Source organism: Pempheris klunzingeri, chromosome 19, assembly GCF_042242105.1.
Source record: "Pempheris klunzingeri isolate RE-2024b chromosome 19, fPemKlu1.hap1, whole genome shotgun sequence".
Classification (NCBI taxonomy): domain Eukaryota; kingdom Metazoa; phylum Chordata; class Actinopteri; order Acropomatiformes; family Pempheridae; genus Pempheris; species Pempheris klunzingeri.
This window is the reverse complement of record NC_092030.1, coordinates 7,678,590-7,692,373: the sequence shown is the minus strand read 5'-3', so window position 1 is coordinate 7,692,373 and position 13,784 is coordinate 7,678,590. Positions and strand designations below refer to the sequence as shown.

Sequence of the window (13,784 nt, the reverse complement as noted above, 5' to 3'; positions counted from 1 at the left end):
GGTATCCATTTGCAAAAAAAAAAAGCTACGTGTGAATGCGTCCAAGAGGCATTCAAAGCAAAATGTTGTCTCCAATTAAAGCCAAATGTGGAAAAAGTGTAAATGCTTCTGTCTCTTTAAGATACATGCGGAATCTTTACTTCTCCCAGCTGGAACTACGTCGGCTGAGAGCCTGTCCGCTGTGATAGTGGTAGCTCACCTGACACTGAAATCACACTACCATTAGCCATAGTTCTTTCTGTCACATGCGAAGCGACAGGAGGAAGGTGGTTCCAGTGATTTCTAAACATATGGTCATGTTTTAGTATTTATCTGATCCCTAACTGCTTAATGATCTGTAATGGGTGAAATAGCATTGATCAGTATGAGTAAAGGACAGGCATGAATAAGAGCTCATAAAGATGAGATAAACTTTCATGTGGCTCATAGTCAATTTATGCTGTTCATCTGTGTGTTGTGTGCATATGCATGCATTATTAGCAACCTGCAGTCAACCGTTACTGTTGCAACTAAAATGCCTTTTATTCTTATTCTGGCAAATTTGACAGTTTCTCAAAAACGCCCAATATTTGATTTGTGCAGTAGTGAGAAGCATGCATATTCCTTAGCCTTGGTATTACCTATGCAGGATTCAGTATACATGATATCATACCGTGTATTGTGTCATAGTGTGTGATAGCGGACAATAGCTGATGGCGCATGTAGGTGGAGGCCTAACAGAAAGACTAGCATGTCCAAATATTTTTTTTAGCCTTCCTCTTCCACACACAGCTGTAAACAAGGTGAAGCAAAGAAGAATGGTGTTGTTGGAAGGTGAAACTGTGAAAAGTCACAGTAGGTTTTCTTTGTTTTTCAAGATGTCTTAACACAAGACAGCCCGTATCACACGCAAAACCTCAGACGCCATGTTTGTTGAATTTCCTACCACTTATGACTGATCGGGGACCAGTGTATAGTCTGTCATAGTTTATGAGCCTATAATGGCCCAATCTGACACAGTGTAGCCAAAGCAGGCATTAAGCTTAAATATCCGGTGTAATATGGTGTACAGGAGAAAACATATGACAGTATCTTATTTTATTTGCACTGACTATTATATTAAGTGAATTAGACTAAATTAAGTTTCCTTGGCGGGCGTTGTATGTAGTATGTATGCTGGCAGTGACGTGAGGGCTTTGAATAGTGCTCCAATGAGAAATGGCAATATGTAAAACTTAGTAATTAGTAACACTGATTCCCATATGTAGAAGGCTGCAACAGTTTTCACAACTTCCAGCAACTGAAATCACGAAATGCTCCGGTCATTGCTCCGCAATCATGTCACTATTAAATCAGTAAACACTTCAATAAACCCTGTTTCCCTATTTTTTCATTCTGCTTACAACTACTTTCCAGCCAGCCTTTGGCTCTGTGCCTTCATCTGAATTGTTCTCACTTAGTCTTTATAAAAGTTTTGCTAACTCTGCTGCTTTTTAGCTTCCGACCAGTTTGCACACATATTTTTTTCCTTTTTTTTTTTTTTTGAGTTTGCTTTTGTTCCTCTGGTTGTGATGGTGTGCAGAGATCTAAGCCACAGTTGGCTCGACTTCACATGGGCCTGTGTGGAGAGACGAGGGGGTTTGTCAAAGGAATCGCCTGCGCCGCTTATTCTTCCTCCACCACAGAGATGGAAAAAAAACCAAACAAAACAAAAAGGACCAGCCTTCTTATTATCAATATTAATCTCTCTTTTTGGAAAGGCCTCTGTAGGCTCTGAGCTCGGCTGTCTTTAAAAAAAAACACACATACGCGGCTGATTCAAGAAAACCATGTTTGAACTTGCTAATGTTTTTTCTCTCTTACTTAGTCTGTCTCTCCCTCCCTTTCTCTCTCTGTCTACATGAGCTATTCTCTCTCTTCATTTAGTGTGCCATTAGCTCTCCAAGCTGTTGTTTGTTTTCTCGCTTTAATGTCCTTTTTTTTTGAACAAAACATCGAAAAAAAAATAGAAAAAAAGGGACTGATATTTAAAGCATGTACACTTTTTTTTGTGTGTGTGTGTATGTGTGTGTATGTGTCTTGGTTGCTGCAACTGCATGTGGCTTCATGGTTTGAAATTTTTTGTCTGTGTGTTTTTGTTTGTGTGTGCATCTTTATAGAAAAGTGTGCGCGTGTGTGTGTGTGTGTGTGTGTGTGTGTGTGTGAGTTAGGGCAGTGGCACTAAACTTACTTGAGTCCAGATGTTCTAATTATAGAATGGCTCTGCTGCTTAATGACAGGAAACGCTGGCCTCTGTGTGTGTGTGTGTGTGTGTGTGTGTGTGTGTGTGCGCGCGCACAGAAATAATTTTCTGACAGACACACCGACACATTGACTAAATGTGCGTGAGACCAACACATGAATGAAATTCTTGTCATTAACCTCTTGAACCCTGATTTCCTCCTTAACTTTCCCCTTAAGTAGCCTTAGAGTTTGAGAAAACCATGCTTGCATTTTATGCAACAAATTTGCTTTGCCAAATGGCCTATGTTTTGGAGGAATCACAATAGCAACGCAGATTATATTCACCGGAAACATCTGTATTAGTCCAGGAGTGGTAAACATCTTGTGAAGAAAACAGTTCAATACTGGCTTGGTGCTGAATAAGGAACTACCTCAATAATGAATGAGTAAACTTTCTGTACAAAACAGACTCTGAAAACAGCTCCACACCCAGGCCTACAAAGGACAAGGCTTTAACACCAGAGACTAGAGTTCACATCCTGCAGCCCACATGTATTGAGGTTTAAGCTTCTACGGCAGTTTGGTTAATGAAAAAATGAAGTTTTGGTTAAATAAAGGAAGTAAACACATCCTGTCGTGTGCTTAAAGTCTCCTAGAAATTATCTTCATATACAACTAATTTGCAAATGCAGATTTGTTTTGAAGGAAAGGTAATGCCACCTGCGTTAGGTATTTACCAACACAATGAGGAAACATTGTCAGTGAGCATATCTGCAAAACGGCAAAATGGCGGCACTAACATTTATGTGAATCAAAGGTTTTTCCCGAACTGTGACCAAAGTGTCTCTGTTGCTTAAACACATCAGAGATGTGACAAATGAAAACCTGCTCTTGTATCATACACATGTTTGTGCTCAGCAGAAGCCTTGGTGATGGTCATTCCCGTCCTCTCTCTCCTCGTCACTATGGTAACAAGATGTCAATCGATGTGGCATCTCCATCCTCATCTCCAACTGTCCCCTCCATCAGAGCCGCGTAACCACGGAGACAGAGGGAGAGGAGGGTTTTGTGTGTTGGGGATCTGCTGCTATGCCTTGCTCAAAGGCACGCCGGTTAAAACACAGTAAAGAAGGGTGAGAGAAAACACGACAGAATGGAAAGGAGGGAACAAGAGAGGACAAAGGAGGGAATGAGAGAGGGACAATGAGAGAAAGAAAGCAATAAAAGCAATACAAGCTGGGAGGTAGGGAGGGAGGGAGGGAGGGAAGCAACAAGGAACAAGAGAGGAGTGGAGTAAAAGGAGATAAGAAGAGTAATAAATAAATAAAAGCAGTGAGACGAGGGAGGGAGGGAGGGAATGAAAGGAGGAAGGCAGGGAAAATAAATACAAGGAAAAAAGAGGGAAATAACTGGAGGAAAGGTAGGGAAGGGAAGAAGGGAGGGAAAAAGGAGTAAATAAAGAGAAAGAACAAATAGCAATAAGAAAAGAGGGAGAAAAGACAGATAGACCTGAAAGAAACAGAGTGAGGAAGGAAAGAAAGAAAGATGAAATGAGTTAAGCAAAGAAAAGATGGCGGAAGGAAGGAAGGAAGGAAGGAAGGAAGAGAGAGAAATAACCATAATGAGAGAAAGAGAGACATAGTAGGGAATGAATGAAGAGAGGAAGGGAAGGATTGATGAATACAAAGGAAAGGAAGAAAAAGAGGAAAGTAAGAAATAGGAGAGAGGAGAGGAAAGAAAAGGGGGAACCAAGGGAAGGAAAGAAGGAATATAAAGAGTGAGTGTGAATCATGCAACAAAACAGGACACGAGTGACTTCCTGAATGTTATTATTACATCACTTCCTCTGCTTGTCCTGCCTCTCTCTCTCTCTCTCTCTCTCTCTCTCCCCCTCTCGCTCTCTGTCTCACACACACACACACACACACACACACACACACACACACACACACACACACAGTGGGATTGTGGGTGTTAGACAGTTTAAGCAGCTTTAAAGGAGAAGATACAGAGACGTAATCTGACTCTTAATTCTTACTCTCATTTTAGTGTGTTAGTATGTGTGTGTGTGTGTGTGTGTGTGTGTGTGTGTGTGATTACCCAGGATAATAACATGAATGTAGTTCAGTGAAAGTACAAGGAGCTTCTCTTTGCATTATATAAAATGAATTAGATCTTTGTGTCTCAGCTATAGTGTGTCACCCTTTGTCTTTTGTTTTGAAATGTAGTACCATTATATAGGTTCTATATTTTTTTTTACGTACAATAGATCCTCTCCTCTCTTTGTTTCCTGTCTTTTTTCCTCTCTCCTTAGCTCCTCTCCTTGTTTCTTCTTCTCTCTGCTGTCCTTGGTTGCTCTCTCCTTCCTCCTCTACCTTATCATCTCTCTCCTCTTTCCATTTCTTTTCATCTCCCCTTATTTCCCTTATATCTCTCCTAAACCTCTCATATAATTTTTCTGCTTTCTCTTATGAATTTAACAGCCTTTCGGTTATGTTTGAATCTCTTTCACAGTCAACACACAGTATGGACAAAATTACCAAAATTATTAGTTTCCTTTGCATTTCTGTTAAAGCAGTTTGAGTTTGTGTAGGTGGAGCTCTTTTCTGTTCATCATTGTTCATGCTGGTGTCACAGTTCTTATTCTGATGACCCATTCTTCCCATTGATTGTATAAAAGAAAGGAACGTAGCTTCTGGGTATGAAAAGTGCAAATGTTATGTCTGGCTTGAAAAAGTCATGATGGTGACCGCCAAAATGCCAGACTTGTGGCTTAAAAATGGTAGTCTACAAACAGATGGGTGACATCACGGTGGGTACGTCCACGTGTTGTGTACCGTCTATGGTTGACTGCAGTATCGACTGTGAGTCAGATACAGGTTTCAATTTCAGTTTTGAAGCCTGGAGCGTTAGTAACTTACTTTCCATCACTGCTCATGATATTAGCCTTTTAGTCATAATTGTCGAAGATTAAAGAAAAAAAATGTTTAAGAATTGCAATTGAAATGTTTAGATAGTGTCATTTTCTAAATATATCATTTTCTAAATATGTTTTATGGTAGTAATAGCTGAATCTAAAATTATTAAAGTAGGCAAGTTGTACCTGAAGTTGAAGCACTGCAAAAAGTTGAATTGTCATTGAAACAGAAGCACTTGATTAAGTAAAACTGCAATACCTGTTTTTTTTTTGCCACTTGGGGGCAGCAGAAGTAAGTTGTTAACATATCGTTAACATATCATCACATTTTAAGATGCCATGGTGAACAGTTAGCAAATACTCACTTATTTCAACAAAACCACCCTATGACAGCGGTGACAGTGAAACAAAACTGCAAAGAACTGAAATTCAATGCAAAACTTGTGAAACTTCTCTAAATTCGTTATACTTCCTGGTCACCAAGGCTGTCATTTGAGCCATCAGGAAGAACTACAGGCTCTGAAAGCTTGGCTGATCAGCCTGTACCCCTGCAATGACCCCTTGCTGAGTCTTGTTTTTACTATATTTGAGCTTGCGCGCAATGCATCATGGTAAGTGTAGGCACAGCTGTGCAAGCAGAATAACTCAGCTTTCTTGGTCAATATAGCACACATTGAGGTATTTATTGCTTCAGTGGACTACATTTACCATCAACACTGAAATTACATCCACACAAAAACTTTTCCCTTTAACCCCTTGTTGCCTGTTGTCGCGAATTCGCCTCAAACCTCTTCCGGTCTTGATGCAGCTGAGGTGGCCTCTGTATCCCACTAATGCCGATTGATGCATATTCTATGTATACATTATATATACATAGATGCATACATAAATAAATAAATAAATAAATACATATATATTCTATCCGTATGTACATATATATTTTATTATACTATTATTATATTGCACTAGTCTATGCTATGTTATATTCAATGTTATATTCTCCACTTCATTTAGCATCTGCTTGAATGCAAAAACACAAATAATTAATTTTTTTATATAATTGTAAATAAATTCAGGCAGTAAGGGGTTAAAAATGGCAGATGGCAAAAATATTACTAAGGAAGTCACATTTTTGGCTTAAACAGAATTACTGAAAGTGCTCAAAGGAGTTGAAGGGTCAGTTACAGTTTGAGCAATGAGATGAGCTGACATGTTAGTTGAATTCCAAAATGAGTGGTAGGTGACACATTAAGGCACTACATAACAAAACAATTAGAAACAATGACATGAATAAACAGTTACATAGTTTAACTTCATATGGACGAAATGCATAGACTTTGTATTTGCACAGATAATTTTTTTGGGGGGGGGGTTCCTTTCACTTGAATACAGTTAGAGATTTTTTAGAGCAGCTCTCACTGGCCATCAGAGGAGCTGCAGCTTAAATAACTACCAAACCAACTTGAACATTACAGACCAACGACAAATTACAACATCAGCAAAAATAAGCTACCAGAGACATTGGAACAAAGTCAGTTACAATAAATGTTGTCCTCCAGGTTGTAGTGCTTTACGGCTGCAGTCATTTCCATGGGAGATGAAGTGTCTGAAATGTTCCCAATGTTGAATGTGTGAACTTGTATGATTACAGCAGAGTATGGCTGAAAAAGAGTCCTCTAAAATGAAGGTTAGAAAACCACCAGAGGCTCTTTTTCATCTTGTGTAAAAACGAAATCTTTTTCTATCACCATTCCCACATATTATTCTTTTTATTTGGATTTATCTGTTGTGTTTTAGTGAATCTTTATACGGAGCCAAGGCCCATATGTCGACTTCTGATGATCATTTTCTTTCAAAACAAAGAATTAGAAGTAAAAACAATTATGTTTTTATTTCTTTCAGGAACATTGTAGTCAACAGGAAATGCTTGAGTGAGTGTGTTTGATTAGAAGAAATGAAAAAATGCCTAAACAGATTTGATGACAGTCAAAACTCTTTCTGATCAACATGTTTGTGCGTGTGTGTGTGTGTGTAAATTGGGGGATGGGGTAGGCCTGCAGTTAATTATAGAGTTTGGTTGGAGACCAGATGAGAACAGTGGGGCTATAGAGCTCACACAGGTGCAAATAGACACACACACACACACACACACACACACACACACACACACACACATACACACACGCGCGCTTGATGTTCTCGCAGCATGACCACTGTCCTCATTTCTGTCAATCAGAGCCCATTTATTACCATCATCAGGTGTGTGTGTGTGTGTGTGTGTGTGTGTGTGTGTGTGTGTGTGTGTGTGTGTGTGTGTGTGTGTGTGTGTGTGTGTGTGTGTGTTGGTAATGGCCATCACAATATCTTGCACACACAGCATTTGTATTGCAAAATGATGAATGTTCCTGGTGAATGTGTGTTGCAGGTAATGACCTCAAACAGTTACAGTAAACTGTGCAGCAGCCAGCACAGGGCTGATTTTGATTTTGCATCCCAGAAAGTTGTTTCTGTCATGATTTCTTGTGGTCATAGAAGAAATGCTCATTGCTTCTGAGACATGACCTAACAATAGAGAGTGTGGCAGGATTCTGACGAACTCTGGTGCCGTTATCCTTCGTTTAGGCTGCTGTGAAAGCTGTCAGTCGAGAATGGTCGGTTTTCAGCTTCAGCAGAAGTTTGTGGTGGTTTGTTTGTGATGTGACGGCAAAGCAGATCAACCACAGAATGTTGTGACTGTAGATTTATCAGCAGGGATTCCCCCTGATGTGCCAGAGAGATAAAAGCAGTTAAAATGGGGATGTGTTGTTTATTTTGACAGTTCTTCATTAAAAAGTGAGTGAAACACAGCAAACACACAGGGACGGTCTCCCCGTAGATACTGTATATGGCACAGGTACCTGTTTTTAAATGAATTAGTTATTTGTCAGTCTGTAGGGCGCCATATTAACACTTTTTGGTGCATTAATCTGCATCATTTAAGAAACTAGCAAGAGTAGCTAGATTTTATTCAACTGAAAATATCCCTGGATATATAACTGGATGAGTTTATTACAGTCCTGTGACAGCCACAGACACAAGATCTTTTCCCTTTTTTTTGTCGCTTGTCGCTGTTGGGCTTTTATGAGAATTTTAACCAATATAACAAAAAGCGCCTTTAAAATTAGTCGCATACCCTGCCTTTAATAAGATGGTGAAAACACGCTGAGCAGAGCAGCACGTGTCACAGTGTTCAGCTGTAGCAGTAGTTGGTACTAAATGGCCGCTTTACCCCATGATTCTGTAGCAAATGACATTAATGTTCCTGTTTGGCCCAAAACACCCCTTGGTTGCCTTGTGTGCAATTTTAGGTTCATTGTCATGCTGCAGTCTTCTGAAATTGAGGGACTGTGTATATGTAGTGCATCCTTAAAGGTGATACTCAGCACTTTAATTAAAGCACAAAACACTCGTCATTATTGTTTTCTACTTCACATGTAGAATAACAAATATAGTGTCATTTTAGTGGGATTTTTTTCTCATATACAAGCTTGACACAAAACAAATTTCTCATTTTAAATAACACAAAGAGCGGCTCAGTGGTCGTTCTCAGTGCAGGCCTGGTTTTGTCCTCAGTGATCTCACGCGCGCACACACGCACGCACGCACACACACACACACACACACACACACACACAAACACACACACAGAGGCTAACTGTATTAATAGGAGTCTGTTTTGTGTCAAGCAGGTCTTAATAGGATCAGTGTGAGAGACATGGAGCTGTCTGTCAGTCTAAGTTCATTAACTTATGATAGATGACCTGTACCGTGTGTGAGAGAGAGAGAGAGAGAAAGAGAGAGAGAGAAAGAGAGTGAGAGAGAGCGAGAGAGAGAGAGAGAGAGAGAGAGAGAGGTATGTGTGCTTTTAAGTGTGTGTTTTCTCTCTCTCTCTCTCTCTGGTGTAATTTATAGCCCTCAATCGGAGGCCTTATCAGGTGCAGGACACATGGATGCCTCCTTCTCTCCTCCTTCTCTCCTCCTCCTCCACATCTTTCAACTCCTGCACACCAACTTGTATTTTTCTCTTCTTCCTCTCCTTCCTCTCTTCCACCCCCCCCTCCCTCCTATTTTTCAATACTGAAGGATGCTTCCTTTAATTGCTGTCCTCCCCATCTTCACCTCCATTCCTCCTGCATCTGGACCAGTTACCATCAAACTCTACTTTTATTTCATTTTCCTCCCCTCCCTTCTCCTTGCCTGATTCCACACACACACTTTATTTGCAGGGCACAAACATATCTGTTGCCAAAGTGTAAAAACATTGTACTTAATCTGTACATGTAATACATCCAACTGTATGACGAAGAATCATAATGTATAAAACTGTCACAATTACTAGTTTAATATCTAAATACTGATCAGTTTGGCAGGTTGCTCTCTGGCTAAAACAAAACTTTCTTCTCACAATAACAAAGCTTTGGTTTTGGTACTGTTATGGAATGCCAAGCCATGAATAACTTCAATAACTCTTTTTTTTTAGTGCGTTCCTCACTATTATATTTGTGTTCCTGTCATCCATCTGATCAAGTTTGTGTTTCCTAAATCTGACTTATTAACTGTGTTTCCTAAATTAGGCAATTTACATTTTGCATTCCCTGAATCCAGTTAATCAAGTGTGGTCTCTGAATCCGCCTAATTCCCCTGTGTATGTATGTGTAACTATGTATTCCATCAATTCAATCTATCAAGTGTGGCTAGTATTACTTGCAATCTGTGTTTTATTAGCGGGTGTGCCCTAAATCCAATTTACCATGAAGTGTTTTCTATTCTATTCTATTCTATTTTACAAATAGGTAGCCCTAAGGTACTTTTGTTTAGGTATGACTTCAAAAGGCTTTTTGGAACGGAACAATTTTTTTCTATTGTGCTAACACACACACACACACACGCACACACACACACACACGCACACACGCACACACATTCAAGCACAGATAAGCTGACATTCCAAATGACTTGACAATGAATGTAAGCTGCTCGCTATACACACACTGACACAATAGAGAGCCTATTGAGGAGAGATTTGTGCATTACAATGCACGAGACTACTGTGAGCGTGTGAGTGTGTGTGACTGTGTGTGAGTGTGTGTGAGTGTGTGTGAGTGTGAGTGTGAGTGTGCGTGTGCGTGTGCATGTGTGTGTGCGTGTGTGTGTGTGTGTGCAGTAAGCAGGAATTGCGTTTGTGCATTTCAATTGACCTGAGTGAACTGATCTACCTGTCATGTCAGTTCCTCTGTCTCTGCCTCTCTCTGGTGTCTGCCTTTTCCAACAAGTATTTATACAACTAAACACATTGTCATATTTGTCCTATGACTGTTTCTAAAATGATCCGTATGCTGTTTTTCTGATCGGCCACCACTGTGGTTAAGGTTAAGTGATTAATGGATCGCCATGAATGTTGGTACAGACATTCATGCCTCCCTCAGAACAAATTATGATAAGTTTGATGATCCACTGGCCTTTTTCAGGTCACCTGTCACCTCTCAGTCAGTGGACTGACCTTTCACAGATACAGCATGGATCCAGTGTGATGACAGAGGGGATTAGTGGTCTACAGGAGGCTTAAGGGACCATTAAATTTCACAGAGACACATTAAAGCCTCTACAGTCATAATCAATAATGACATGGAGCATGGAAAGAGAATGTTTTCCTTTGTAGTTGGTTAGAGACACTGTACAGTCATGTTATATGTAGCATTAAGTGTTGATGGTGATGAGATGAAAGTGATAATCCCTCACATGATTACATGAGTGATTAAAATGTGGATCTGAGGACTAAAGACACTGAGTAAATGTTAACCGATAAATAAAAACAGTCCACATCAAGTTCATTAAAATACAGCTTTTACTGTCTATAGTTTTATTGTTTGATTGAGTTTCTGTTGTGTTTTGGTTTTATTTTTCAGTCATGATGATGACGATATTTTGCTGATTTGCTTTTTGTTTTCCTTCAGCGCATTGCTTTTACTACTATTACTCACAGCATTACATGAAGTAATTGGATCTTCTGGGTTATTTGTTTTTTGATAAACTCTGCTATCCTTTCCTAAACTGTACGGGTACTGCTTTGGTTCCTGTCATCTCAATCTCTCTCCCTCTTTCTTTCTCATCCAGATATGGAGGACAGAACGAGTGCGGGGTCATGGGCGAGTGGAAGTCGTTCTTCCAAGGTAACTACTAACAACAATACTACTGTCAATTATTATTTACTTTTAATGGTAATTACTTGCAGCCTTTTTGACGTTACTGCTGTGAGTTGACTTTGGAGTAGAAAGATTACATATGCATGTCGCAGAGACGGACGCATTTACATACTTTCAACATCTGGTTGGAAAACTGAGCAGTCAGATTTCAGCCCATGTCCAAGACGTCTTTGTTGCATTCATGTATTGCTCAGAGATCCATTCAGCCTGCCTAAGAAGTGTAAATGGTATATCTGTTTGAGGTGTCTTGTTACATGAGAACACAAACATGTACTTTTCTTATTTCCTATTCATTATTATTTTGGGGGTATTTCTGCCTATAATTGACCACATATAGTGAAAGGAAAGGAGAGCTGAACGGAAATGTGGAGTAAGAGGGATGACATGCAAAGAGAGTCTTTGGCTGGTTGTGGTTTATGTAGTGTGTGTTGTAGCTCAAAGACAGTGGTGGAATGTAACTTTTACTCCACATTCAACATTTACTCAAGTACAAATTTGAAGTGCTTGCTTACACTTCTATTTTAGTTCCTAGTTCAGTTACTAGTCACTTTACAGATTAAGATTTTTATGTACAAAACATCAGGGTGCTGTTTATTACTTTTGATACCTAGAGTGCATTCTCCCAATTATTTTTACAGACTTTTACTTGAGTAACATTTCAAATGCAGGGCTTTTACCTGTAAGTGTGTATTTTTGCAATGTGGCATTAGTACTTTCACTTAAATAAAAGTAAAGTACATAATACAGTTTTATGATGCAGAGCTATTCAGCCGTCAGTCTAACTTGGTTGTTCTTAATAATGTAATGCTTAGGTGATAAGACGCCAACTGGCCAAATCTGACTGGGCAGCGTTGTTCCATCTCTTTCTCGACCTCATTTCCTGTCGTCTCTCTACTGTCTGTAGTAAAGCTGGGATAATATAATAATATTCACTCCACATGTGTGTCTCTGTTTCCAGAACTATGCAGATGGGTCTCAGTACATGGCGTCACACGACAGCCTCTCACCTCCATACGCCAACTCCAGGCTAACAGGTACACCACAGGCTGAGTGTGTGTGTTGTTTTTCTTTCATCAACTTTGGATGCACTGCTATCTGTTGGATTTTGATGTGTGTGTGTGTGTGTGTGTGTGTGTGTGCGTGCGTGCGCAGAGAATCAGTGAAACACTATCATACACTGGAGGAGACAGGTCATTTGGCATGCAATTTCTCCCTCTCTCTCTCTCTCTTTCTCTCTCTCTCTCTTTTTCTCTCTCCATCTCTCTCTCTCCCTCAGCCTGCTGTGTGGAAAACGCTAGGCAGTGTGTGCTCATTTACCCATGATGCTCTCTGCCTCTGGCTCTCTTCGATGTGGCGCCAGTTGTGAGCAAATGGCCACTGACACAGATAATCTGCCTCTCTCTCTCTCTCTCTCTCTCTCTCTTTCTCTCACTCTCTCACACACACACACTCACACACTCACACACACACACGCACAGCTTAATTACCTTTGAGTGGATGCATCAAATATGGAAGATGTCAGCTCTCAGCTATCTGACTCTACCTGGTCTCTTTCTGGCTCACTCTCTTTCTCATCTGTTGGTTATTTATGTGCTTGCTCCTTCTCTTGTGAAACATTCGATTTCGAACTTTCCACTGTGAAGCCAGGAAGGCTTAACACAAGCGTGTGCGATTAATTTATTGGGTTGTACAGTGTTTTAGATGTGTGTTTGTAAAATAGATGACAAGACTACAATAACCAACACCAGCAATGAGACTCTATCTGTGTATACAGTAGTCTGCCAAAAGTACATGGACAATAAAACTTTGTGGCTATATGTTAACAGCTATATGTGATGAACATGTCATTCCATAATCATGGGCATTAATATGCTGCTGTAAAAACCTTCATTTTTCAGGGAGGGGTTTCCACCAGATAGCAGAACCTTGCTGCAGGGATTTGCTCCCATTCAAGCACAAGAGCATTAGTGAGGTCCAACACCGATGATGGTTGATGAGGTTTGGCTCACATTCAGTGTTGTAGTCCATCCCAAAGATGTTGGATGGGGCTGAGGTCAGGGTTCTGTGCAGGCCAGTCAAGTTCTTCCATACCTAAACGGGAAAACCATCTCTGGTCTTTTTTTTATTCCCTAAACTGTTGGCTGCAAATGTGGAAGCACACTCTCATCCAAAAATAATTTCATGCTGCTTAATTGGAACTGTGACCACAACACACATCCACAAACACAAATCAGAGTCAACCCAACACACAAATGGTTTGCTCTAACTTAACTTATATTTTTAATATAATAGAAATCTTTTAAATGATTTAATATGGGCAATCACGTGTTAAGATCCGTCTCTGTTTAAAATGACATTGTCTTTGAAAGTATCTAGTTGTTACTTTCATCAGCTGAAACAACGCTAAAATGAAATAAATGATA

The 13,784-nt window shown here is 39.9% G+C and overlaps 1 protein-coding gene across 1 annotated transcript in view; it reads left to right on the top strand.

Annotated features, from left to right (window-relative positions):
• The window catches only part of LOC139218465 (transcription factor 4-like), a 196,184-nt gene that overhangs the window by 37,649 nt on the left and 144,751 nt on the right, over positions 1-13,784 (top strand). Inside the window, exons 4-5 of the mRNA XM_070850028.1 lie at positions 11,273-11,328; positions 12,320-12,395. Of these exons, the coding sequence (XP_070706129.1) occupies positions 11,273-11,328; positions 12,320-12,395 (132 nt within the window). The remainder of the gene's footprint in view (positions 1-11,272; positions 11,329-12,319; positions 12,396-13,784) is intronic.